Raw genomic sequence first — 26587 nt, 5'->3', positions numbered from 1 at the left:
TAGATAAATATCCCTTTCAAGACTCTGGCTCACCTGCAGATGAATAGACATTTGGTGTATTCTTAAAATAGTGTTTGAAAACTCCATCTAACTTACAGCTCATTTACTGAGATCCACCATTCAGTAGGCATATTTTTTTCTGCTCTTATTATTATCTGAACAAAACAAGACAATCCATATTCATATTTTTAGTGAGTTTTTGCTTTGACTAGGTCAAACAAATGGAGGCAACTATATTTATTCTGGTAAGAAGACTAGGTTTTCTGTTGATTTTTGAGCCTTCAAATACTTTTTTCTAAATACTTCCAGGTACAGCAGTGGTCCATAAATATGGCACTCCTATTAGAAACCAAGGTAATAAAGAGCACACACACACACACACACACACTTGTCTTCTACCAGTTCCATTAACTCAGTCTGATTATAATTTGCATAGACAAAAACATTTGTAAACATAAACAAAATATATCAGATAATGCCACTCGGACTGTATATTGTCTCTAGAACTGTATATTGTCTCTCAATTGCCTCCAAATCTAATTCAAGGTATAAACACTCAGTAAATTGTGAGAATTTTATTTTCATTTAAGTCAGGAAACTCTGTACTAACTTGTCAGAGCTGACAGCAACTAAGAACATTACTCTAGAGGGTCAAATTTGGAATGCATTTTCTCCCTAACCCTTACCTTTTAAGTTCCCTTACTACCCATGACTTCGGAGGATAATTTTCAACATAATGACTAATTTCATTCTATTGTACTTTCATACTATTCATCTATAATACTGCATGCATACAACATTTAAGCCAAGATTACTTCATATGGGATTAAGGTGCTCTCTAATTTGGTGAGCTCATCTATAAAAACGGGAACACACCCAAAGAAGATCTGAAATATTGGAGCTACAGCCAAAACCACCAAGAATTGGCACAGATACAAGAATCTTGGAAGAAGAAAGCACAGATTCTACCCAGCTTTGAAAAACAGATGCCCCGACAGCTCCCCGATTCCAGTCTTATGGCCTCCTAATCTGTGAATTTCTATTTTAAGCTACACAGCCACAGTCATTTGTTATGGCAATCCTTGGAAAGACATCTTTGGATCCACCTTCTCCCAAACATAATTCCAATGATTCTTACACATCTCTCTCCATCTGAGGATGAGCACCAGCCCTTCTTGGGCATCTAAGAGAATGAAAATGATATCTGTAGATAATGAGGAAGTATATGCACAATCCTCATATAACTTCCTTCCCTCTGAACTCAAGGCTGGCTGGGTGCTGTTTTCCCCTTCTGCTCTTCTGCATTTCTAGAGGATATGAGATTGCATGTCACTGCCATAAAAGAAAAAAACAAACTTGGGCTGGAGAGATGGCTTAGTGGTTAAGAACACCAACTCCTCTTCCAGAGATCCTAAGTTCAATTCCCTGCAACCACATAGTGGCTCACAACCATCTGTAAATGGGATCCAGTGCCCTTTTTTGTTGTCTTTGAAGAGAGTGACTCTGTACTCACATACATAAAATAAATAAATCTTTAAAAAGAAAGAAAGAAAGAAAGAAAGAAAGAAAGAAAGAAAGAACTCAAAGTCAAACATCCAAACATTTTCTACTGAATATGTATCACTTTTGTAGAAATGTAAAGTAAAAGGCCATTAAGACAAACCATTGTAAGTTGAGAGCTGCCTGCAACTAAAGTATTCATTCTTCATTGGTCATTTATAACTTTAAGAAAAGATTTGTACATGAAGCACTTCATCATTTAGAGCTCTGATGAGGATTTATTGCCACTGGTGTAAATGTTCCATTTTCTTCTTTAAGTGAAATACATTTTAAACAAAGAAAACAAGGAAGACCATTTACAGAAAACAAGGAAGACAATTTACAGAAAACAAGTGCTACGTAGCCGCAGATGCTCCAACACTGGGATTTGTAAAATCTCAATATTTACCATATTGAACACTTGACATAGTTGAGTACATTGACATACATCAAAGCAAATGTGGAGTATTTTCAAAGGCAACGGTATATGTTCTCTTATTAATTAATTAATGAATTAACTAAACAATCCCGTTTTTTATTTGGCTTCATCTGCCGTTTTTCCATCAGGGAACAGGGCCCTTGTCTCGCATGTTCAGATCTCCTTGTGTTTGAGGTAGCTGTGTTGACATTTAGTCAGAAGATAATCGTCAGCAGCTAAGCAACAGATCTTTGGTCTGAGCTGGAGAGAATCAGATATTAAAATATGTTCAGTTGGTGACTAGAGGCTCCCCTTGGCCTCCATGCCCTGCGATGCTTGCAGTAGTCAGCAAAGTCAGTTACTCCCATAATAGGGCTCAAAACTATGTAATTTAAATCAATACTTTTGTCAGGGTATAACTTACTTTTCCTACACATAAAAACCACCTCGTATAGAGAATTCAAAAAGAGTACATCCCATTCTTTTATTGTTTCTTATTTAAAATTTTTAACAATTTGATTTACCCATCTTCTCAATCCCTTCATTCAAGAGAATCTCATTATTTATCCACATACATGACCTGTCTTATAACTGTGTGCGATGTGAGCCCTAGGTTGCCTCATGTGTTCTGCAGTGTGCTGGGAAGTTATTAAGGATCCAAATCAAGCGGGGAACCTATTTGGGTTGATAATGCTTCCAGATGGGCCAGTAATAATAACAGAATCTAGAAGGGAAAAAAATCTGTGCACACCTGGAATAGAGGGTGGAAAATTGAGAAGGAAGGCAGAGAGGAAAGCAAGGAACATGTCAGATGAAGTCCCAGAAACTATGGGTGTGGAGGCATATTTGAAACATTGAAGAGTTACATGGCTGGAGAAAAGGAGGAGGAGAAAAGGGAGGAGGAGGGGAAGGAGTAGGAAGGGGAGAAGGAGAAAAAGAGAAAGAGGAAAGAGAGAAGAAGAAGAAGAAGAAGAAGAAGAAGAAGAAGAAGAAGAAGAAGAAGAAGAAGAAGAAGAAGAAGAAGAAGAAGAAGAAGAGGGAAGAGGGAAGAGGGAAGAGGGAAGGAGAAGAGAAGGAGGAGAAGGAGGAGAAGAAGCAGAAGGAGAAGAAGGAGAAGGAGAATACAGGATAATTTTTCTAAGGTGGTCAGGGTTTAAATGACAACCTCAGTTACTCTAGGAGTCACTGAACAGATATATCCTTGCTGCAACCCTCCATCATCTTAGAGGATTGTATTTGTAGCTATTAAAAATAATCAAACTGCCACTGTAATCAGGAAACACACATTTGTTTTGCAGGTTCTGTGGTGTCTGTTCCTCTCCACTTAATGCTGTTGGAGACTAAAGGTAGCTGCAGATTACCTATAAAATAATAGTTGTGAATACATTCCAATAAAACTTTATCTAAAGATCAGACCGCAAGTGGGAAATGCCCACAGGTCATAGATCTTTATTACCAGTTTAGAAGAGCATCAGCAAAGTAGAAGAAGAAAATTACTGGGGGAAACAGTGAAAGCCAGATAAATTCTTATCTAAAACTATCCATCAGGTATTGTCTACCTGCAGAAACTTTTCAGAATAGATTAATAATCCCTGTTTGGCAAGAACAAATGTTATATGTGAAAGTGTTGAAACATATATGTGTGTGTGTTTCTGTGTGTGTGTGTTTCTGTTTTTATTTTTATTTTTTTGGTTTTTCAAGACAGGGTTTCTCTGTGTAGCTCTGGCTGTCCTGGAACTCACTCTGTAGACAAGGCTAGCCTCAAACTCAGAAATCTGCCTGCCTCTGCCTCCCAAGTGCTGGGATTAAAGGCATGCACCACCACCGCCCGGCGTGTGTGTTTCTGTATGTGTGTTTCTGTGTGTGTGTGTCTGTGTGTCTCTCTGTTTGTGTATCTGTGTGTCTGTGTGTGTGTGTGTGAGTGTATATCTGTGTGTGTATTCAGGCACATTGATATAAGATAGTTTATTATAATTTATTTAAATCAAATCAAATATTTAAATCTTGAAAACAAAAACTTTGTACTTGCAATAATTCTGAAGATTGTATTGTTTATTTTAAACATAAAAATTTTACTAACTTTGAGTGCATGGCATATGTTTTAGTAACATTTTTTTCACAAATCCCAGAAAAGATAATTGTGTTTAGTTAGCTATATTTAATTAGTATTGGATAATATTTTCTTCTCTCTAACAGTTGAAACATTAGGCTCCACAGATTTCAAAACATTTGACAATGCCCCATCCACATTGTCCAAATAAGGTCCAAAATATCTCTCTGTCTCTGTTCCCCCTCTGTGTGTGTGTGTGTGTGTGTGTGTGAGTGTGTGTCATGTGTAGATGTGTATGCATGTTTATGTGTGTGGAGGTATGTGTGCACTAGTGTAGTACAGGTAGTCACAGATTCTATGTTCATAATTGCCTTGGTCATATTATATCCAGAAGACAACACTCCTTCTCATCCTCCACCTCTTATATCCTGCCACCTGATATTCTAGGATGTCTGCTGACCCTCAGATAGGTGATATAAATGTCCTAAGAGCTGTTTCCAATATAACAGGTCTTTTTCCTACAGTGTTATCTTCTAGTTCATGTTCCTCAATATGTGGTTGTTGGGCCAGCAACAAAAGTAACCACTCAGGCCCTACTAAATGCAAGGCAAGCAATTTGAAATTTTGCTGCTTACCAAAAATTGAGAGCCACTTCTCCAGGGTAATGAAGGCCCATCAATGACATCTGTGGAGGAGAAAATATTACAAATACATAAACAACTTTGGGGACAACCTCACTTGCATAGTCAAATGTTTGAATATGTCGATTTGCCCATAGAATGAATGATAAATATATTATGGTTGGATATTCTGAAACTTATAAAACTAAACTCTGGGGCACAACACTATTGGGAACAATGTAACTATAGCATAGAAAGCTTTATAAGATCATCCTTTGAATCTTTTCTGATTTTCTTAGGCACTTGCTATAAATGACTGAGTCACTCATGTATTTTTCTCAGCAGTTGAGAGTTTGGATTCTGTTGCAGCACGTTATTTATATTTCAAAAGAATATTTAGAGTTTAGATTTTGCTTGAGTGAGGAATTGATTTGTGCTGTGGCTCCATTAATTCTATGGAACCAACAACATAATTATAATAATGTCTATCTACAGGCCACACCACCTGTTATACTTCCGTGTGGCTCAGTAAATGGTTTAGGAAATTTTCAACTTTCTTCATATGTTGTTGACTTACTATTTCAGCAAAATTTACTCAGATTAGAAGAAAATGTACCTGAATAATTCTTACATTTAATAAACTCTAAAAACCAAAGCTATAGATTCTATTCGGACACTAGAGAACTGTTATTTTCAATTTATGTATTTTTGCCTGCATGTATGTCTGAGCAACTTGTGTGCCTTCTTCCCACATAGGCCAGAGACATCAGGTCCCCTGGAACTGGAGTGATAGCTGGTTGTAAGTCACTAAGTGGAAGTTAAGAATGGATCATGGATCTCCCTGGTTCTCTGGAAGAGAAACAAGTGCACTTAACCACGGAACAATCTCTCCAGCACACTCTAGCTTGATTCATAATTTAGTATTATTCATACATTTAATTGAAAGGATACCTTTACATTGAGTTGCTCATTTCCTGTTATGATTATCAGAGAGAAGGATGTCATTATCTATCATGAGTATATTCAGCTGTGTTATTCGCTGACAGTTTATACATATGATGCGCTGTGGTCATGTGTTACATGATCCACTATTCCCCCCCCCTGCCATTCACTTTCCCAGTCTGACTCTCTCTTACTTTCTTATTTTGTGTACATACAACTTACTGGGTTTATTTAGGATTGCTTCCATAGATATATGTGGAAGGCTATACTTACTAGTATATGGACAATATATCAGACTGAAGACATTAATACCTGTCACCCAGAGGAATGAGAAACTGTAAACATTTGTGGGAAGATATCTACGATTTATATAGCAAGGAATGTTCTTGCTAGTTCTAAACATAACTACATGCTTTTTTTTTTTTACCATAGAATACACACTTTGGCATTCTACTTTCTCCTTTGTGGTGTACAGTATCTTTCTGATCTTGATCATCTAAACTATCATTGGATTGCAAGACAGTAATTATACTCTGTGACACACTTTACAAATAACATGAATATATATATATGTATATATATACACACATATATATACATATATATGTGTGTATATATATACATATATAATTGCAATTAATTTGTATGTCTCAAACGTCGAAGTTGTTGGAACAATTTTTGAAGTGTTTTAATATATGTAAATGTAACTTCAATTTAGCATTGCAATGAAAAAATGCTTGTAGTTAAACTCTTTGCCAATAGGTGGCGAAAAAAGTTTAATATTTATTTCAATCATTTAACTTATTGAAGAAATAAATGTATCAAAACACTTTCTTAAGAAAAAAAAAAAAACAGGAAAAGAATTAAAAAAGATCCAGGTTCAACCGCAACTCCTGCAAAAAAATTAACAAAACAATGTGAATATAACCAGTCTTTGTTTCCCATGTTATAGCCTCTCTTAAGACAGTTCGACTGGTTGATGGTAGTGGACCCCATGAGGGCCGAGTGGAGATCTTCCACCAAGGCCAGTGGGGCACAATCTGTGACGATCGCTGGGATATACGAGCTGGACAAGTCGTCTGCCGGAGTCTTGGATACCAAGATGTTCTAGCTGTGCACAAGAGAGCTCACTTTGGGCAAGGTAATCTGAAATCTAGTTGTTTCTTTAAAAATCAAAGTAGACGGCTTTTAAAACATTTTTCTTTTGAGAATTTCATACATGAGCATTTCATGCACATCATTATCTCTCCTCCCTCTTTCTTCCAACTCCTCCTGCCCATCGCCCAAATTCTCCAAAGTAGGCAATTTCTAACCATTTGGAAATCAAATAGGTACAGAAGCATGTAGGGGGGAGGAAAAGGAATCCGGCCTAAAAGTTTTGAATCATTCTATCCTAGAAAGTAGATATAAAAATACTATATGACATGCTTCCTGATAACATAATATTTAAATTTCACTTAAGCTCATTCGGTTTGTTAAGAAAGTAAGTGGTGCATGCATTGACCAGGAAAATAATGAGAAATAGGGATGAGAGAGTTAATGATAAAACATGGTTCATCCTTAGCAGATGAATTTGCACAACTGTTTCTGGAATTTCTGGAAACATCTGTTCAACGTCTGTGTTGAGCTCCAATCTGTCCTAGGAAGACTAAGAGAAGGGCCCCAGCCTTGTGTGAGTCCCATAGGAGTGAGGTTCTGTTATTTAGTCTGAAAAATATGAGATGATTCTTTGGCTACATATACTTTAATATATCTCACCTTGAGGGTAGTAGCCAGTTGTATGACTGCATTAAAGGATTAGGGAAAGAATTTTCACTGGAAAATATATTTAAATGTATGCCATGAAATTTTCACTGTCAGTTTTTTGGGGTTTTTTTTTTTTTTTCCTAAATCTGCACCTTATATCAGGTCTTATGTGTAAGTAAACATCTACAAAGGCTTTGAATCTGATGACAAGAGATTAGGGAAACAAGTGCACACTGTTTTTGTTAATGTATTTAAATCTGATGATCAGTTTCTCTGCAGCTGAACTTGACTAAAAATAAGGTGTAGCCTCCATGATTTTATAACTTTATTATTCTAGATGCACATGGTCAATCAGAAAAAAATGGAAAGGAATCTGTATTGAAATTATAAAGATAAAATAGCATTTTTTCTCATTCAAAATTTTAGTATGGGACATATGTCAAACTATCATATCTAAATACTAGAATAAAATTAGATGTTCTATATCCCTATAAAGGGTATGACTGATATGACACCACAGTTTATTGATGACTGTGAGCCTGATTTTATGCTAAACATACACATTAATAATACTGACAACCACAATCACATCCTTTACTGAAATGAACTCTCATAATAGGTAAGAAAAGATTGATCTGAGCAGAGATGGCAGATTCTTAGTCTTCAAATGCATGTTCTAATGTGGTGAAGGAACCGTACATAATGTAATTGTCTTGATGTTCAGAGTTTGTGTATACAAACTCGGTCCCTGATTATCTATTTTCATTTAACTTATGCTATGAAAATATGAATTGAAGAAAAAAAGGAAATTGAGGAATCCTATATTTAATGTTATATATACAATGGATTAACATGGATTATATATACAATGGATTAATTTACCATCTCTATCATACCTTCAGGACTTTTAATCTCCCTCAGTATCTGTGAGTTTACCTAGTATGGAGTCCTGAGCCTATACTCAGAGCACTAGAGATGCTGAGGCAGGAATATGATGAAGGCAAGGCCGGCCTAGGCTACTTACCAAGACCTCTCTAATAAATAAAACAAACAGAATAGCAAAAACAATACTTGCAGAGGTTAATCATCCTCTTGCCTTTAAATATACTTTTCAAAGTGAAATCTTTCATTTCATCAATGGATTATTTTTATGTCAGAGAGGAATTAAAACAACAGACCTCTGAATCTGAAGAGGGGCAGTTTACTCTACAACATTTGGAAATTCACAATGCCAGTCCAGAGGGCTGTGCTCCCAAGCAGTACACTCTCGATAGCTAGAAGTACATTTGCTTGAAAGTAGAATCAAAATAATATTATGTCACACAGTGACATCAGTGGTACTCCATGAGTCACAAAGGGAAATGTGATTTTTTTTGTGTAAGAACGTGTGAAAAGAGATCTCAGACAACACTGCTCACTCTCAGCACAAGTCTTGCCTCAGTTCTCTAGAACACACTACCAACCCACTGAAGAATGACTAGGAAAAAATTTTAAATAATAAAGGAAGACATGCTGGGATGGGAAGACACATAGAACCAAGATGATTATCTCTAAGAAGAACACATTTTAAACTCTGTGTCGTGATCTACATATCAAAGAAGGCCGGCAAGCAAGCCCTGTTAGCTACTTTTGGATTTGACACCATGAACTATTTAATTTAATATTTTATTCTCGTAAGATATGTAGACTCTGTTCTATTGCACAGTTAGAATATCTTTCCACATTTAATTTCTAGTTCCACCCAAGGGACGGGGAAAAGGCCACTCTGAAAGCTCAATAGAGACATAAAAGGAAACCCAGAGACAGGAGTGAATGGTAGAGATCAAAAGACAAATGTGCATGAGAGTTTTAATTATTTATTACTTGCTTGGGAAAATAAAAAAAAAAATTCAGTTAATTTTATATTATCAACAACTACCAAAATTTAAATAAAGACAACAAAGTTGAAAATCATCCATTTTGTATAATCCCCATTTCGGACAGAATGTAGTGTTCTGGCCAAAATTTCCTCCAGTCCACATACTTTTTTTCATTTTCTCTTTTCTTCCTACCCTTTTTTTTTCTTGGTTTCAAAATAGCAAACCTGGCTTACCAGAGATAATCCTTGTTAGCTTTAAGAACAATTAGTTTTGCAGCTACAAGCAAAATGATTTATTGGAATAAAGCTTAAGCATGCTCCTTTAAATAGTTTCTTTTATCTGCATGTGCTGTTTGCAAAAAGTGGAATGGTATTTCTTTGCCTGCGAAAACAAAACCAGTGAGTTTCAGGCAGCACAGAGAGTCATATGGTGTTTGTCATTGTAGGAGGGAGAACCTGTTCCTTATTAAAACTTCATATCCTGGCTTCAGTGTCCACTCTGTAGCAAACAAGGGTAGACTTTATTAGACTCTGGTGTTACTGCCTGGAATCTGCTCAGGAAAGGAAGAGTTGAAACCAAAGTGACTATTTAACTTTCCCTAAGTTAGGGGTGCTGGGCTCCAAACTGTAGGACAGAAGCAAAATTCTCCTTATAGTACTGTCTCTTACTCATTCTTACCTGCCTATTCTGCACTTTGATATTAAATGCTATCAATTTCCATATTTAATTTTCCAAAGAAATGTTTTAAAAAATGCAAAAGGAGAGAGATGGCAACCAAAAATCAACCCTGCATCTTTGACCTGTCTTTTAATGAATTAAAAATAAGACGAATGAAATGTAACTCAATTATTAAACTATTATCCTTCTACATAAAGACTTTGTAAGTGTAGAGGCTGGAGCAAAGGCCCTGTTGGTAAAGCACTTCTCTTAGCCATCCTCTTTGTTTTCTCTAAAAGCTATCAATTCCAATGGAAACCAATGTATATATGTATGGATAAATAGGTATGGTAAAAAGATAATATGTAAGCAAATAGGTAGATAGGTGACAGATATATAGATAGACAATTGGTAGATAACTGTAGCTAGGTCAGTTGACTAATAATTTGGTCAGAGCATAAATCTACTAAATTCCACACAATTTATATACATTCCCTATGAGTAAAAAAAATGTATCAGGGACAAACACCCAACAGTGACCTCAACAACAGTAGAAGTCCTGGAATAACTTTAGTACCTGAAGAAACAAAACCAAGCTTACATTTTAATATTTTAGGTTTGCATAAAGATTAAGTTTTATAAATTCTATGCTACCTTTGCATTAATTTTTAAAGGCAAAAAACAATTTGGAATAAGCTGGGACATATGTATTAGATAAAATTCCCCTTCGGCTCAATATTTCTGAATATATTAATGTAAAATAAAATAAATATGTATGAATGATTTTCCTGCCTCTGTTTAGCTTCTGTGTAGTGAGTATCTACTGTGTTTTGATATCTTTATGTTCTCACTTGGCTTTTCATTGCTATTGTGTGGTAGCAATTTGTTCTCTGAATCTCAGTTTGTTTTTAGTTCTGAAATGGAGGCATTGCCTTTATTTTATTTTAGAGCAGCATTTCTCAACCTTTTTAATGCTGAGACCCTTTAATACTGCCTCTTGTGGTGATTAAAATTATTTTTGTTTCTACTTCATAACTGATGTGAATCATAGTATAAATACCTGTATCTTCAAATGGTCTTAGGTGATCTTGTGAAGGGATCATTTACAGCCCCCAAGGGAGTTGAAAACCACAGGTTGAGAACTAGTGGCTTAAAGAGTAAACAGAATTATATGGAGGAATACCTAGGATAGCATCTTCAAGCACTCAAAATGTTCCCATGGTTACTGAATCCTTTCCAACTAGTAAAGGCGATAGTCACTGAAGGTATCTTATATTTTATCACCTTTACATCTCCTAAGTATAAGGTCTAGAATAATGATCAGGAGTTGTGGATGCAAACATAAACTCTGCTATTACATTGGTGACATCAACTGTTTTACCTACCTAGAAAAGAAGCCCCCAGGTAGAAGGTCCTTCTAAAATAGTATGGATTTAGTTTTGTTACACTCAAAACAAATTCATGGTAGGATTAAATCTAAAAATGCAGAGAAATGCAGGGATATTGATTGACCCTAGGCAGACTGGACATAGGGAATCTGTATGACTTTGGGTGAAGTTCTTACTTCTATATGATTTCTCAGTAGAAGAACAGAACAAAAAATGAACTTTTTGAATATTAGTGAAAGATTCAGTGAAGCACCAAATCAAACAAACCACAGTGTGTCTTGTGTCACATGAACAGTCCTTGAAGAGTAAGCCTGTGTTTTCATTATCATCCTCAAGTATCAGTATACTAGCACCCATGAGTGGCTTGGTCATAGCACACTGAATATGCCATTTCTTTTTATTTTTTTCATGGAATAGTTACAACCAATGAGATTCCTTTCACTCTCAATTTTTTTCCCCTCAATGACAAAAACTATATTGCTAAGATCTGGGCCAAATGAGTATAGCTATAAAATAATTCTGAAAAAAAACTATCAAGGTAGCCTGGGGACAGGGGTCATGAACTTCTCCATTATCCTTTCTCCAGAAGGATAATAAAATCATGGTTTCTCCAGTTTCAACTCTCTCTATTTACATTTGCATGTAACAAATATGATTGATATATTTTTCTGTTTTGTCTTCATTCCATGGTAGCATGGGAATGACCATACAGCTTTATTATTTTGCCTGCATTTTTTTTAGTATCCCTTGGGGGACTTTCTAGAACTTTCTGTAAGATTTGATGTACTATAAAGATAATACACACACAAACAAATACCTACAAATACAGAAAGGATTGTACCACAACTGACAATCAGAGAACTAACAAGTATTTGCCAACCTTTCTGTTTTCATATTGCATTTCCTTATATTATTTCTTTTGTCTTAATAGTCAAGTCACAAAAATACAATGCTATGTAGACACTACTTAAATGTTTGAATTATCCAGCTAATTAGTGCTACATTTATATCTAAGAATCCTCAAAATATTTTGCTCCTTTTTAATAGAAGCATTGTAAACTGAGTGTGTACCTCAGGAGCAGTTCATTTGTCTTTAGCATGCCGGAGACCCTGGATTCAATCCTTTTGACCACCATATTAAACAAAATAAGAAAACAAATAAATCAAAGCACTAAGAAAACCTTTTTATTATTGTTACATAAAATATGTAATATTTATAATTACTTCATCACTTAAATCTTAAATTAACACAGTAATTTATGGGGGAGGGGTTGTTCTGTTCTAGGAACAAAGGAAAAATGAGTCCTCAAAGAAATTTTCCATAACAAATCTTACAAAGTCTCTTTCTCTCTTGTAGATTTTTTTCCATTAAACATACACCCTGACAAATAACCATAAAATATAGATCTGATAATGTGTGTATTTTGATAGTTCATAATGTATAATTAAAGAGTTTTCAAAATGCAGCCCAACTTTTAATGTAACCTGCCCAGTACATCTCCTTCAGATATTAACATTGATTGTATTTGAGATGCTCAGAGATGATTCTAAAATATCAATGATTTCCATACTATCTTTGTCACATGGAATGAGTGGCTTTGTTTATAATGGGAAAGCCTTATCTGTGTTTTAGAGCTTATGTTATCCACACTATTCATTATAACATTACCAGTAGCTGCTTGTTTATTTATGCACACATTCCCATGCAATTATGTTAGTGATTCACCATTTATATATTGTTCTTGAAAACTCATTTGGAGATTTGCAATCTGACACAGACAACCAAACCTTATATAAGTACATGTTTATAAGTTTCCTCAAGTTTATGTTTTCAAACATCTTGATAAAAGCAAGGAGAATATTCATAGTGATAGATTGAAAAGAATTCTTCAGTGAACATAAGAAAAAATATTTCTGAGAACTTAGTTTTAAATTTATCTTTTTTATAATCCAACTTCCTTTTAAAAAGAATTGTTTTTATTGATAAAATATAGTCTTTAGTTAATATGTTAGTCTGTTCATTTATAAATTAAATATTTGATAGGTAGTCTATCAGTAAGTAATTCTTTTTCATTATAACAAACCTGTGAATGACGTCAGAGGAAGTAAACATGTTTTAGACTCACCATTTTCCTACATATTGGTGCTTAAAACCGACACTATCTTCAACCCATGGTTTCCTTATAGGATAGTTTTACAAGTGTTTTGGTAAATCAATAAGGGCAGTTTCATTTAGAAAGACAGTATATTCAGTAAACTAGACAATGCTCAGTGAAATATACTACTAGCTAGAAGGTAGAAAAAAATGAAGTTGCTTCCATACAGTTCTTTTCCTGCCAGTATTTTCAGATCCAGGTGTGCATCAAAATTCCAACATTGAGAAACACTTCAATCATCACATAGTTTTATATATATATATCCACTGATATCAAAGCCTTCTTATTTTTAGATTGCCAATGAAATCCTGTGCATTCTTAGGGAAACCATCAATTATCCTATAATCTTAGCTTTCACAGAACTGTGCAGGGGCTTTTATAAATTTTACATTATTTTGAAGTATAGTAGTTTATAAGCTTGCAGGTTGTGACATTTTCTAAGTCAGCAAGGCCAATTTTGTATTCTCATTACTTTTATCTCAGGAGTAACCAATACTTTTTATTTAATTAATTAGTGGCTTAACTGCTTTGTCTCATTCAATCATAAACACTTAACCACACTTACTAATGCAGATGTATCTGACTGTTGCAGGTACTGGTCCAATATGGCTGAACGAAGTGATGTGTTTTGGGAGAGAATCATCTATTGAAAACTGTAAAATCAGACAATGGGGAGTATTAGTTTGTTCACATGAAGAAGATGCTGGGGTCACTTGTACTTCATAATATATCTTATTTTCAGTCACATTTATAAAATTGCTATCATAAAACTATTTTTGTTACCCTGATCCACTAAAATCATTTTAATAGTAAATGGATTCACAATACTGGTAAACGAAAAGAAATATTTGAAGCAGGTGGGAAAAGGTCGTAAACACATCAAACTTTATGTCTATAGATAAAGGATTCAAACTTCTTGTAATGGTTAATGTTGATTGTCAAACCAACAGAATTTTCCCAGGAAGACAAAAATACAGTTGTATATATGAGGGCATTTCCAGAGAGGTTTAAGGGAGGTAAAATTGTTGGTAGCACAGTTCCATGGACATGGGATGCAGACTGAAATAGAAGAAGAAAGGGAGTTGGGCACCATAATTCATCTCTCTCTGCTTCCTGACTGTGAACACAATGTTACTATCTACATCATGCTTCTGTTACCAAGATGGACCACTTGAAGCTAGGAATCAAAATAAGCTCTTTCTCCTCAAGTTTCATTTATGGCAATAATGGGAAAAGCTAATAGAATTTTTTATTACCAGAAGTGGGGTTGTAACTATAATAAACCTGACAGCAGTTTATCAAATTGTTGAATTTGCTGAAAGAATGGAGAAAAAAATCTTAGTCATAGGCTATAGGTGATCTAGAATAGTATCATCAGAACTTAGTGGGATATTCTAATAGAAATTTAGATTCTTATATTGGTAAATAAATAGATAAATGGGTATATAAATAAAATGAAAACTCTAAAGGCCAGTTTACAGAGGCTTCAGAATAAATTAAGTACATGTTGATAGGAGCCTGATATAGCTGTCTCCTTAGAGCTCTACCAGAGCCCGACTTATACAGAGGAGGATGCTCACAGCAACCACTGAACTGATCACAAGGTTCCTAATGAAGGAGTTAAAGAGAAGACTGATGGAACTGAAAGGATTTGTGGCCCCATGGGGAGAGCAGCAATACTAACCAACCTTAGCTCCCAGGGTCTAAATCACCATCCTGGTAACACATAGGGAAGGACCCATGGCTTCAGCTGTATATGTAGGGGAGGATGGCCTTGTCGGGTATAGGTGGGAGAAGAGGTCCTTGGTCCTGTGAAGGCTAAATGCCCCAGTGTGAGGAAATTCAAGGGCAGGGAGGTTGGAGTCAGTGGGAGGGTGGGGGCACATCCTCATAAAAGCAGGAGGAAGGGGGATGAGATGGGGGTTTCTGGGTAAGGGGCAAATGGGGAAAGGGGATAACATCTGAAATGTAAATAGAATGTCTAATAAAAATTAATTTAAAAAAAAGAACTGTATTAAGAACTGAAAAGAGGCATTTGTGTCACATCGCAACTACTCTGACTCCATTCTATTTGTATTCTGAGACAAGGAGTAAGACTAAGAGACTACTTTAACATGTTTAATGTTAAATGTTTAATGTTAAACTCTAATGTTAAAACTTCACGATATGATAGAATCAGGCTGTGGCATTGTTACAAGTCTCTGTTCTCACCCATATCTGCAGTGACAAAAAGCAAGAAGAGTAGGAAGATAAATCAACTGTGCTGTTTTAGGAAGAAATGAGCATAAACTGGCTTAAAGCTGCTGTCAAAGGAGTTAAAGAAAGCAGAATTGTGATTGGTAAAGAGATTAGAAAAATTAATGAGAAACTTGACCCTTTGCAGAAGAAAAATCTAAGGGGCCTTGGTGGCAAAACCATTGAAAGGCTCCAACTTATTAAAAATGTACATTTATTTAAAAGGATAGAAGTTAGACTGAAAATTCTGCTCAAGGAATTCTCTGCTAGAAAACAATTACCTAGAGAAGTATTTGTCCTAGAATCCATCACCAATGTACGGAGACAACTTTATAGCTGTCCTAGAAAAAGGCCAGACTATATTTCAAGATAGTAGCCAAACTTAGAAACCTAATCCACATGATATAAAATAAGAGTGATGGATTCACAAAGATTTACAGTAAGATGCCATACAGATACTGAGGTCAAAAAATGTGTATCAGATTCAGTTTCCCTTTAAAGAATTCCCTAGAGGACACCTTGTGAAGCTATGAAGGTGAAACCTAAGTTGAAGTAGGGCTGTGGGAACTGACAGATGTTCCCTGAGACAAGTTTCTTGTAGAGAGTGGAACTTGTCCAAGAGGAAGTCGAAGTGTTTAGAGACAACAGAAATAGTTTCTAGGTGACTCAGTACTGTAGGATCTCAAAGGATTCCCTCAGGAACCCATGTGCCCAACACCAGATTATATGATTTTAGTATTTCTTTAATTGTTCTTTTCTTGATATGCTTCAGTTTGTCCTATTTGGACTGAGAAAGTTCATTCTGTAGGACTATATACTGTAAGTATGTAACTTGTAGTTTTAAAAAATAGACATTCACAGTTAAGATATTGTTTGATTCTCAAAATACTGAACTTCTATTTTGAACACTTTTGAAATTCTTATGACTTTGGGGAATCTTTGAAGACACATTAAATGTTTTTTACATTATAAGATTTAATGTGATAATTTAGGGACCAGGTCCAGGTGGAATGTTATAATTTTAAAATGATGTGTTTAAATGTTAACTTGACAAGACTGAATATGTGATGAACAACATTACTGGTAAAGTTATTGGGATTTAGAATAATCTAGGATATATACTTCTTCCATCTCCTTGAGAACATGTTCAAAAAGATTTAACTGAGAAAGAAAGACATGAATTTGCTGACTCCATCTTACTGTTTGGAGTTCCAGCACCAAATGAAAATGGAAAAAAGGGGAGCGAACAGATGCTCATTTCTTGATTTCCTGATGTTACCCATGGGCTCATGCTCCTGCCATCTTGCCCTCCTTGCAGTGATGGACTACACCCCAAACCATGTGCCAGAAGAGACCCGTCACTCCTTAAGTTGAATTTACCCATTGTCTTGCACAACAATGAGAATAGTAAAGAATACACTCTGAGTTTAAATGGAACATCTAAAAATAATGATGCATTGGAGTGGATAATTTTAAATTTGAAGCTTCTATAAATGAGAAGGGAGTAGAGAAGAAGGAAGTCCTTACATACTAGGAACACAGGAAGAGTTTTCTGGATTTTAAAACTTAAATACAAAAGGGAGAAGAGAGACTTGCAGAATTGTGTGTTCATGCTGGGCTGAGTTCTCTTCAACTTACCTTTTAAAGTAGGATGACATTTAAGACTTCACTGCTAAACTTTGCTTTATGAGGGCAATAGTGTGCTGAGATTGAATCATATATTCTCAGATTTCAAATGAGCTTTGTAAAACATAAAACTATTGTATTGCTATGTAGTTTCTTTTTTTCTACAAAATGTCAGATACCAAAAATACAAGGTGCATTATTGTACTCATTTTTAAAACTGTAGAAGTGAATGTTACTCTTAGAGTTCAGTGAGGTTCACTGAATTATATATATATGTATTATATATATATATGTATATATATATACACACATATATATGTATATATATATATATATATATATATATATATATATATGAAATACACAATACATACTGGAATAATTTTAGGGAACAAAGCAAGAGACTGAAATACAGTGTTAACTTATCTATCAGAAATTTCTACAGGGCAATAAACTTCAATCGAATATTTTGGAAAATATTTCTTTTGTTAATCACATAAAAAAGTCTTGGATGCTTCATTTTCATAAAAAGATGGCTAAAATTAATGATGTTGTTTGGTTTGTTTTCTTAAATAGCAAAATAACCATCCCCACTGTGAAAATATAATGCTAGAACAGAGAGAGCACACCTCTATTACTCTGGATAAATAGTGACTAGGAATTTCAAGTATGTCTCTGACACCTGGCATGCCATACATCCCAGTTGGTTGCTGGAGTGATTAGATAGAAGTGCTAGTCCAGGGAAGTTGAGAAGAAAAGAAAAGAAGAATGAAGGAGTGACAAGGAGGAAGAGTATATGGAGGGAATTTCAAGAAATAACATATTTGCTAAACATCTCTATTATATGTTATACATTTTGAGTAAGTCACTTGGTAATACCTTGAAGTGGCTTATGATAGACATGGGTATGAGGCAGTAAATTAACTGAAGGAGAAGTCCCTATGGGCCATAGTAATATTAGGTCACTATTTCTATCTTACTACTCAAACTCTACTTTGTGTGTATGTGTATTTGTGTGTATGTGTATGTATAATATGTATGTGTATGTGTGCATTTGTGTATATATGAATGTGTATATGCATATGTGTGTATGTACATGTTTCCTGAACTGAGGAAGATAAAAAACTACAAGGAAGATATTTCCAAGCCTTCCTGCAGATCCTCGGCAAGGATGGTGGAGAGAGCCTGCTCTAGGCCTTCACAGTAGTACAGAAACTAACAGACAGAAAAGACAATTTTCCCAAAGACAGATCTTAAGTGAGCCTTCGTACCACAGAAAGCTGGGATGGGAGGAGGGGTAGGAGAGGAAGAGGGTGGTGTATGTCGTAGAAAAAGCCCCCACAAAAAACCTCCCTTTTTGGGTTTTTTTAGAGAACCCAGGCCTTCAGTTCTTTTTCTGCACTTGCTTTCTTTTCTGTCTTCGTTGTTTCCTTACTTTCTCTGTAGACGAAATCCAGTTTTTTTTTTTTTTTTTTTTTTTATTTTTTTATTTTTTTATTTATTTATTTTTTTTTATTTTTTATTTTTTTTTTTTATTTTATTATTTTTTTTTTTTATTTTTTTTTATGTAACGCTACCACAGGACTATTGGCTGGACCCATAGAACACTTGGCCAGGAGCTTTTCTCAAAGCACGCTCTCACTAGGAAACGATGGCATAGCAAGGTCCCAGCCAAACTGTGGGAGGCTGCAGAGAAGCAGGCGACAGAAAGAAACTGGAAAACAAGTTGGACTCCTCTTTGAAGTTCTTAGGATCTAAAGGAGAAGAGTATGGTTGGTACCAAGATTTTTATAAGCGATGCATGACAAGATAAAGGCATGCGACAAAGCCATTAGTACAGGGTGGATACTGAGGTCCAGAAAATTTTGAATATCCAAAGACAGCTGGAAATCACAGAAACTGTGTAGGACGAGAAGTGCTGCGTGATTGTGCTGCGACAGCAAGAAAAGCTGGCTTCGGGAGGTGCATGGGCGCATCACCACTTGAAACAGAGCTAGTTTTAGCTAAGCGATGCTTGGCAGCCACTAGAACTAACATGGTTGTGGAATAGAAGCTCAGCCGGACCCATGATGAGCAGCGAAACTAACTATGCTTCCATTCTAGGGCTTAACAGTTTTGCATCTTCCAGATAAGACATCTATAATCTCTCATACCATATGTTTGTAATAATAATTTCTAACAATAGCTAATGAAAAAAAGGAGAGATCGTTAATTTGAAGAATAACAAAAGTATATAGGAGAGTTTGGGAAAAGGAGGAGTAAAGAAAAATTGTGTAACTGTATTATAACCTCAAAAGTATTATTTGAGGAAAAATAGATTTTGTTGTGAAAATGATCCTAAACCCTACAGTCTCGTGATATTTAAATTGGCTTCAGTAGTTTTATTACGGCTGTCTAGAATAATAAAGGGAAAGGCAGAGAGAAACTGTCTTACTTTTCAGTAAATCCAACTTGGCCCAATTCTTTACTCAGAATTATAGGTGTGCGTGGCGAATTTTTAATATTTGATAACAATACGAGTTTCTATGCAATTCTGATTAGTCATTTGGGCGTAATTATCTTCCTTTGTTTTGTAATTTATGGATGGTGTTACTGAATATCTTAGCAATGCTAGTTGCAGAAACTAATTTTTGTTTCCTTAAAGAGTTTATGCAAAGGTCTAATTGTCACATAAAAAGCACAGGCTTGTATGGCAAATACTAGGGGAATTATTTTGGCAAAGGCATGGCAGCTGGAATAATTCATCACTCATGAATGTCACCTGCCCCTTCAGTCTCCTAGCCAGATTTGAGGTGTGATATAGTCCCACCAGACCATGGTTTCAACTCTGTCATCATCCAGCCAAGAGCATCACTTTCTTGTGCATACATGAGGGCCATAAAGTGAATTACATGTTTGTTAAAAAGCAGTAAAATAGTACTGGGAGGTGGCTCAGTGGTTTTGCCAGCTTTTATGCTCTTTGTAGCCATGCCCGATAGCCTGCAGTTGATTACAGGAACCCACAACAAGAGGGGCTATGAAATCTACACAGTATAGTTGCCTGACCTTCAAACCCATCAGTTTGTGAATTTGAGGATACTTTCCAATAAATATAGTTTTGTTTGTCCTTTTTCTCTCTCTTTTTAAATTTATTCTTTAATCTTTTCACAGTCCAGACTTTATCCCCCTCCTGGTCCACCCTTCAACTGTTCTACATCCTACACCTCCTCCCTCCATCTCCAAGAGGATGTCCCCACACCCCTACCCAACCAGACCTCCCCACTCTCTGGAGCCCCAAGTCTCTCCAGGGTTAGGTTCATCTTTTCTGGCTGAGTCCAGACCTGGCAGTCCTTTGCTGTATATGTGTTGGGAGCCTCATATCAGCAGGTGTATGCTGTCTGATTGGTGGTTCAGTGTCTGAGAGATCTTGGGGATCCAGGTTAGTTGAGACTGCTGGTCTTCTTATAGAGTCTCCCTCCTCCTCAGCTTCTTCCAGCTTTTCCCTAATTCAATCCCAGGGGTCACCAACTTCTGTCCATTGGTTGGGTATATATATCCGCATCTGACTCTTTCAGCTGCTCACTTGATCTTATAAAGCAGTACATTATAGTACAGACTGATCTTGGACTCAACTATATCACTTATACACATGTACACACACATCCACACCCCACCCCACACACACACACTTAAAAATCATTAAGAGTAATGCAAGGGTGGGGAGATGGCTCAATGGTTAAGATCACTGTCTGATTTTCCAATGACCAAGGTTTAATATCTAGCACCCATGTCATCCCACAACCACTTCTAACTGTAGTACTAGGGGATATAACACTCTTTTCTGCTGTCTGTGTGAATCAAGCATGCATATGTGCAGGGATAAAATAAAATAAAAAAATAATGCAAGAGTAAATTGGGCTGATTTGTAAGGAAGGATGCTCTCCATGTGAAGTCATTTGGAAAGAGAAATTTCTTCAACAGAAAAAGACACAGGGTGAGGATTGTGTTAGAAGCATTGAGAACAAGGAGAATGAACAGACTTTTATGAATTCACATTTATTATCTCGTGTTGAAACTATAGCTCACATCCCATTTTAAAAATATAATTTTGAGATCATAAGGTAAATATACCATTTCCTCCTCCCCATTGCCCCTTACAAAACCTCCTATGTTGCCCATCTTGCTTTTATCCAAATTTGTAGCCTCTTTTTCATTAACTGTTATTACATTCATATATGTGTACATATCCCTAAATGCATGGATGCAATTTGTTCAGTCTGTATAATATGACTTGTATGTACGGTTTCAGGCCTGACCATTTGGTATTGAATACCTAAGCAATTCATGTGCTCTTTCCTCTGTAAGACTGTTTCATTCTCAGCATTCTTTTTTTATTGGATATTTTATTCATTTACATTTCAGATAGTAGCCTGTAGTTCTTTGTGTAGGGCTAAGGCTTCATCAGCTTTCTCCCATCTACCTTAGCATGTGTATTGATGTCATCTTTCAACTCATATTTAGTCATCCATATTGGTGATGATTTATGGGTATATCTTCAAAAGTACATCCCTGGGAGACAAATTTCACAGCAAACTCCCTCTTCCTCAGGCTCCTACAATCTTTTCTCCCTTCTCCTGCAGTAGTCCCTGTGCAAGAGTTGTGGTATAAATGTATCAGTCAGAACTAGGCTCTACAATGCGTATACTATTTATATATGTAAATATGCCTAGATGCATAAATAACAATCTGTTCAGCCTGTATAATGTTACATGCATGAATATCTTTTCAGGCCTGACCATCCAGTATTGGATAATCAAATAATGTATTCTTCCCTGGAGAGGAGGACTATTGTGTTGTATTGTGTTTATTCCCTGGGTATGGCATTTTAATTGGTTGTGGCCTTCTGTAATAGTCTCTATCTGTAACAAAGAGGCATTTCCTTTATGAGAGATGAGAACCAGACATTTTCTTTAAATGTTTGTTTGTTTGCTTGCCTATTTATTTACTAAATACTTTATTTAGTTACATTTCAAATGTTATCCCCTTTCCCCATTTCCCCTCTGGAAACTCATTATCCTATTCCCCCTCCCCCTGTTTCTATGAGGGTGCCCTTCCATCCACCCACTCCCAATTCCCCATCCTGGCATTCCCCTACACAGGGACATCAAGCTTTCACAGGACCAAGGGCCTCTCCACCCATTGATGTTCGACAAGGTCATCCTGTGCTACATCTGCAGATGGACACATGGGTTGCTCTATGTGTATACTTTGGTTGATGGTATAGTCCCTGGGAGCTCTGGAGGATCTGGTTGGTTGATATTGTTATTCTTCCTATGGGGTTGCAAACCCCCTCAGCTCCTTTATTCCTTTCTCTGACTCCTTCATTGGGGTCCCTGTCCTCAGTCCAATGTTTGGCTACAAGCATCCACCTCTGTATTTGTAAGGCTCTGGCAGAACCTCCCAGAAGCAGCTTTATCAGGCTCCTGTCAGCAAGCACTTCATCCACAATAGTCTCTGGATTTGGTGTCTGTATATGGGATGGATCCCCAGGTGAGGCAGTCTCTGGATGGCCTTTCCTTCAGTCTCTGCTCCACACTTTGTCTTTGTATTTCCTCCCATGAATATTTTGTTAACCCTTCTAAGAAGGACCAAAGCACCCACACTTTGGTCTTTCTTCTTCTTGAGCTTCATGTGGTATGTGAATTGTATCTTCAGTATTCCGAGCTTTGGGACTAATATGCACTTATTGGTGAAAGTAATCAGTGAGTGCATACCTTGTGTGTTCTTTTGTGACTGGACTACTTCAATCACGATGATATTTTTTAGTTCCATCCATTTGCCTAAGAATTTCATGAAGTCATTGTTTTTAGTAGCTGAGTAGTACTTCATTGTGTAAATGTACCACATTTTCTGTATCCATTAATCTGTTAAAGAACATCTGACATCTTTCCAGCTTCTAGCTATTATAAATAAGGTTGCTATGAACATAGTGGAGAATGTGTCCTTGTTATATGTTGGTACATCTTTTGGGTATATGCCCAGGAGTGGTATAGCTAGTAATACTATGTCCTCAAGTAGTACTATGTCCAATTTTCTGAGGAACTGCCAAACTGATTTCCAAAGTGGTTGTATCAGCTTGAAATCCCACCAAAACTGGAGGAGTGTTCTTCTTTCTCCACATCCTTGCCAGCATCTGCTGTCACCTGAGTTTTGATCTTAGCCATTCTGACTTGTGTGTGATAGAAACTCAGGGTTGTTTTGATTTGCATTTCCCTGATGACTAAGGATGTTGAACATTTCTTTAGGTGCTTCTCAGCCATTTGATATTCCTCAGATGAAAATTCTTTGTTTAGCTCTGTATACCATTTTTAATAGTGTTATTGTTTCTCTGGAGTCTAACTTCTTGAGTTCTGTGTATATATTGGATATTAGCCCGCTGTTGGATATGGGATTGGTAAAGATCTTTTCTCAATCTGCTGGTTGCCATTTTGTCCTATTGCCAGTGTCCTTTGCCTTAAAGAAGCTTTGCAATTTTATGCGGTCCTGTTTGTCAATTCTTGATCTTAGAGCATAAACCATTGCTGTTCTGTTCGGGATATTTTCCCCTGTGCCTATGTGTTCAAGGCCCTTCCTACACTTTCTCTTTTATTAGTTTCAGTGTATCTGGTTTTAAGTGGAGGTCCTTGATCCACTTGGACTTGAGCTTTGTACAGGGAGATAAGAGTAAATTGATTTGTATTCTTCCACATAATGACCTCCAGTTGAACCAGCACCATTTGTTGAAAATGCTGTCTTTTCTACTGGGTGTTTTTAGCTCTTTTGTCAAATATCAAGTGACCATAGGTATGTGGTTCATTTCTGGGTCTTTGATTCTATTCCATTGATCTGCTGGCTTGTCTCTGTACCAATACTGTACAGTTTATGTCACTATTGCTCTGTAATACAGCTTGAGGTCAAGGATGGTGATTCCCCCAGAAGTTCTTTTATTATTGAGAATAGTTCTTGATATTCTGGGTTTTTGTTATTCCAAATGAATTTTCAAATTGCTCTTTCTAACTAATAAGAATTGGGTTGGATTTTTGATGCAAATTCCATTGAATCTGTAGATTGCCTTCAGCAAGATGGCCATTTTTACTATATTAATCCTGCCAATCCATCAGTATGGGAGATCTTTCCATTTTCTGAGATATTTAATTTCTTTCTTCAGAGACTTGAAGTTCTTATCATACAGACCTTTCACTTCCTTGGTTAGAGTGCAGATATAAGGACAAGTATTTAGAACATAATTATGGATTATGCTATTAGTAAAATGAAAGATGTAGGTTCTTCTTCAAGATTCAAGACTTTATTAGTCCTAGGTAATTGACTTAGTTTCCCACACATACCAGGCATTATTTCCCTCCTATTCACCAGGTCTTATGTCCAATTATAGAGCTGTTGGGTACCACCAAAATGTGACTGTTACTCATACATTTATGATTATCATATCACAGTGGTCCATGTTGTGGTTTGTAGACATCATGACTATGTAGGACTGCTGATAACTTCTCTCCTTTTAATATTTGCTTGGCACCTTCCAGTATCATGAAACTCAGAGAAGAGGATTTTATGTGAGTACCAGCTCAGAAGTCTCTGGAAATATGTCTGAATTGCATGGTATCTTCAGCAACAGGACTTATCGTTCATCTCCTGATAGCAATCAATGACAATAGCAATAACCTATAACATTTGGAAGTCTCTTGGACAGCACTGACATGGACGAAGGCTATAAGAACTGATATTGTTGTTTTTTGGTTTTTTTTTGTTTGTTTGTTTTTTTGTTTTTCTCATTGGTTTATGGATCTTGGATACAGCATTGTCAGGCCAGATAGAAAAATATTTAAACGATGTATTTATATATATATACGTTAACTTATATGTGTTATAGGCATTATGGGAAGAAAATTAGTATTATTCCTTAGGACTTTTCCAAACAGTTAGGTTTAGGATATTAAAGTAAGCAATAGATTGCTAATGTGGAAATGTGTACTTATAGAAATTAGAAGATTTTAAAATCTGAATTTTTTTATAGAATAGTTTGCTTGATATACTGCAAAAGATCATGGGGATGAGCAGTAACTAAATTTTGCCTTCCCCAAAATCTAAATGATTATTTTAGACAGTCAGGTCTATATTGAGTCTTAAAGTTAGGAAATAAAATGTATAGGTGATTTCTCTCTTGTGATGTAGAATTGAGAAGTCATAAACTTCTAATGCCCTTCTAGTTGACAGATTGATTTCCTTCCCCACCAATAAAGGCCCCTTATAACATTTACTAGCCATTGCTCAACCTGTGGCTCAAAGACCACATGCGTCAAAGAGTAGTTATATAGAATGAGCATGTTGTATTCATGCATTTAGGGATCAATGCATACATATGTATGATCCAACACAACATAAACTCATTATTAACGAAATGAGTAAGGCTGGCAGTAACATCTTTTTATACCTATAGACATAGATATTTAAGAGACAATTGGAAGCTACGTCAACTTAGCTAAACAACAATAGTAAGGTCTACATTATAACCTTCTCAGTATTTATTTCAAATCAGGTTTACAGAACCAAACATGGAGTAAACAACTTACACACACACACGCACACGCACACACACACATGAGAGTGCAATTATACACAAAATGAATGTGGAAAGAGCTTTGTAAAGATGAATAGTTAGAGGAAGGGCTGAAGGAGCTGAAGGGAATTGCAACCCCATAGGAAGCACAACATTACTAACTAACCAGTCCCCACAGAGCTCCCAGGGACTGAGCCAACAACCAAGGAGCATGCATGGACTGATCTGTCCCCCACTACATAAGTAACAGAGGGCTGCCATGTCTGGCCTCGGTGGAGGGGATGTGCTTGGTCCTGTGGAACCCTGATGACCCAGAGAAGGGAGATGATAGAGGGGTGGGGTGGGGTGGGAATCTGTGGGTGGTGAGCACTCTCTTAGAGGTGAAAGGGAGGGGAGATGTTGTAGGGGGCCCTTGGAAGGAGGACCAGGAAAGAGGACAACATTCAAAATGTAAATAAATAAAATAATTAATAAAAGGAAAGAGAAAAATTATTGAGAGAAAGAGAGTTGGTCTTCACTAAGGTTACACTCTATCCATAAAATCATGAATATAAGGCAAACTTAAATGGTCTCAGCAGATTGTCCTTATATATTTGTATGTATATATATGTGTATGTGTTTGTGTGCATGTATATATAATTACAACAATTAAAACAGTACATGGACTTGAGAGGGAGCAGGATCTGGCTAACAGGAGTAGTTAGATGTTGGGGGCTGACTTTTAGCAGAAAGCGGCTATCAGCTTTGCAGCCATCTTG

General features: G+C 36.3%; 1 protein-coding gene and 1 long non-coding RNA gene across 2 annotated transcripts in view; one reads left to right on the top strand and one right to left on the bottom strand.

Moving 5' to 3' along the window:
- Msr1 (macrophage scavenger receptor 1) overlaps positions 1 to 15260 on the top strand; it is a 59700-nt gene extending 44440 nt beyond the window's left edge. The window contains exons 9-10 of the mRNA XM_034520314.2: positions 6522 to 6710; positions 13968 to 15260. Of these exons, the coding sequence (XP_034376205.2) occupies positions 6522 to 6710; positions 13968 to 14101 (323 nt within the window). The 3' untranslated portion in view covers positions 14102 to 15260. The remainder of the gene's footprint in view (positions 1 to 6521; positions 6711 to 13967) is intronic.
- LOC143434683 (uncharacterized) lies at positions 1782 to 13983 on the bottom strand. The gene is made up of 3 exons (XR_013104385.1): positions 13941 to 13983; positions 4643 to 4692; positions 1782 to 2218 (listed from the first exon to the last, which is right to left on the bottom strand). It is a non-coding gene; the product is annotated as an uncharacterized LOC143434683 (long non-coding RNA).
- Positions 15261 to 26587: the final 11327 nt, after the last annotated feature.

The sequence above is a fragment of the Arvicanthis niloticus genome, chromosome 16, assembly GCF_011762505.2.
Source record: "Arvicanthis niloticus isolate mArvNil1 chromosome 16, mArvNil1.pat.X, whole genome shotgun sequence".
NCBI classification, from domain to species: domain Eukaryota; kingdom Metazoa; phylum Chordata; class Mammalia; order Rodentia; family Muridae; genus Arvicanthis; species Arvicanthis niloticus.
Note: the sequence above shows the minus strand (reverse complement) of the source record. Positions and strands in the feature narration are given on the sequence as shown.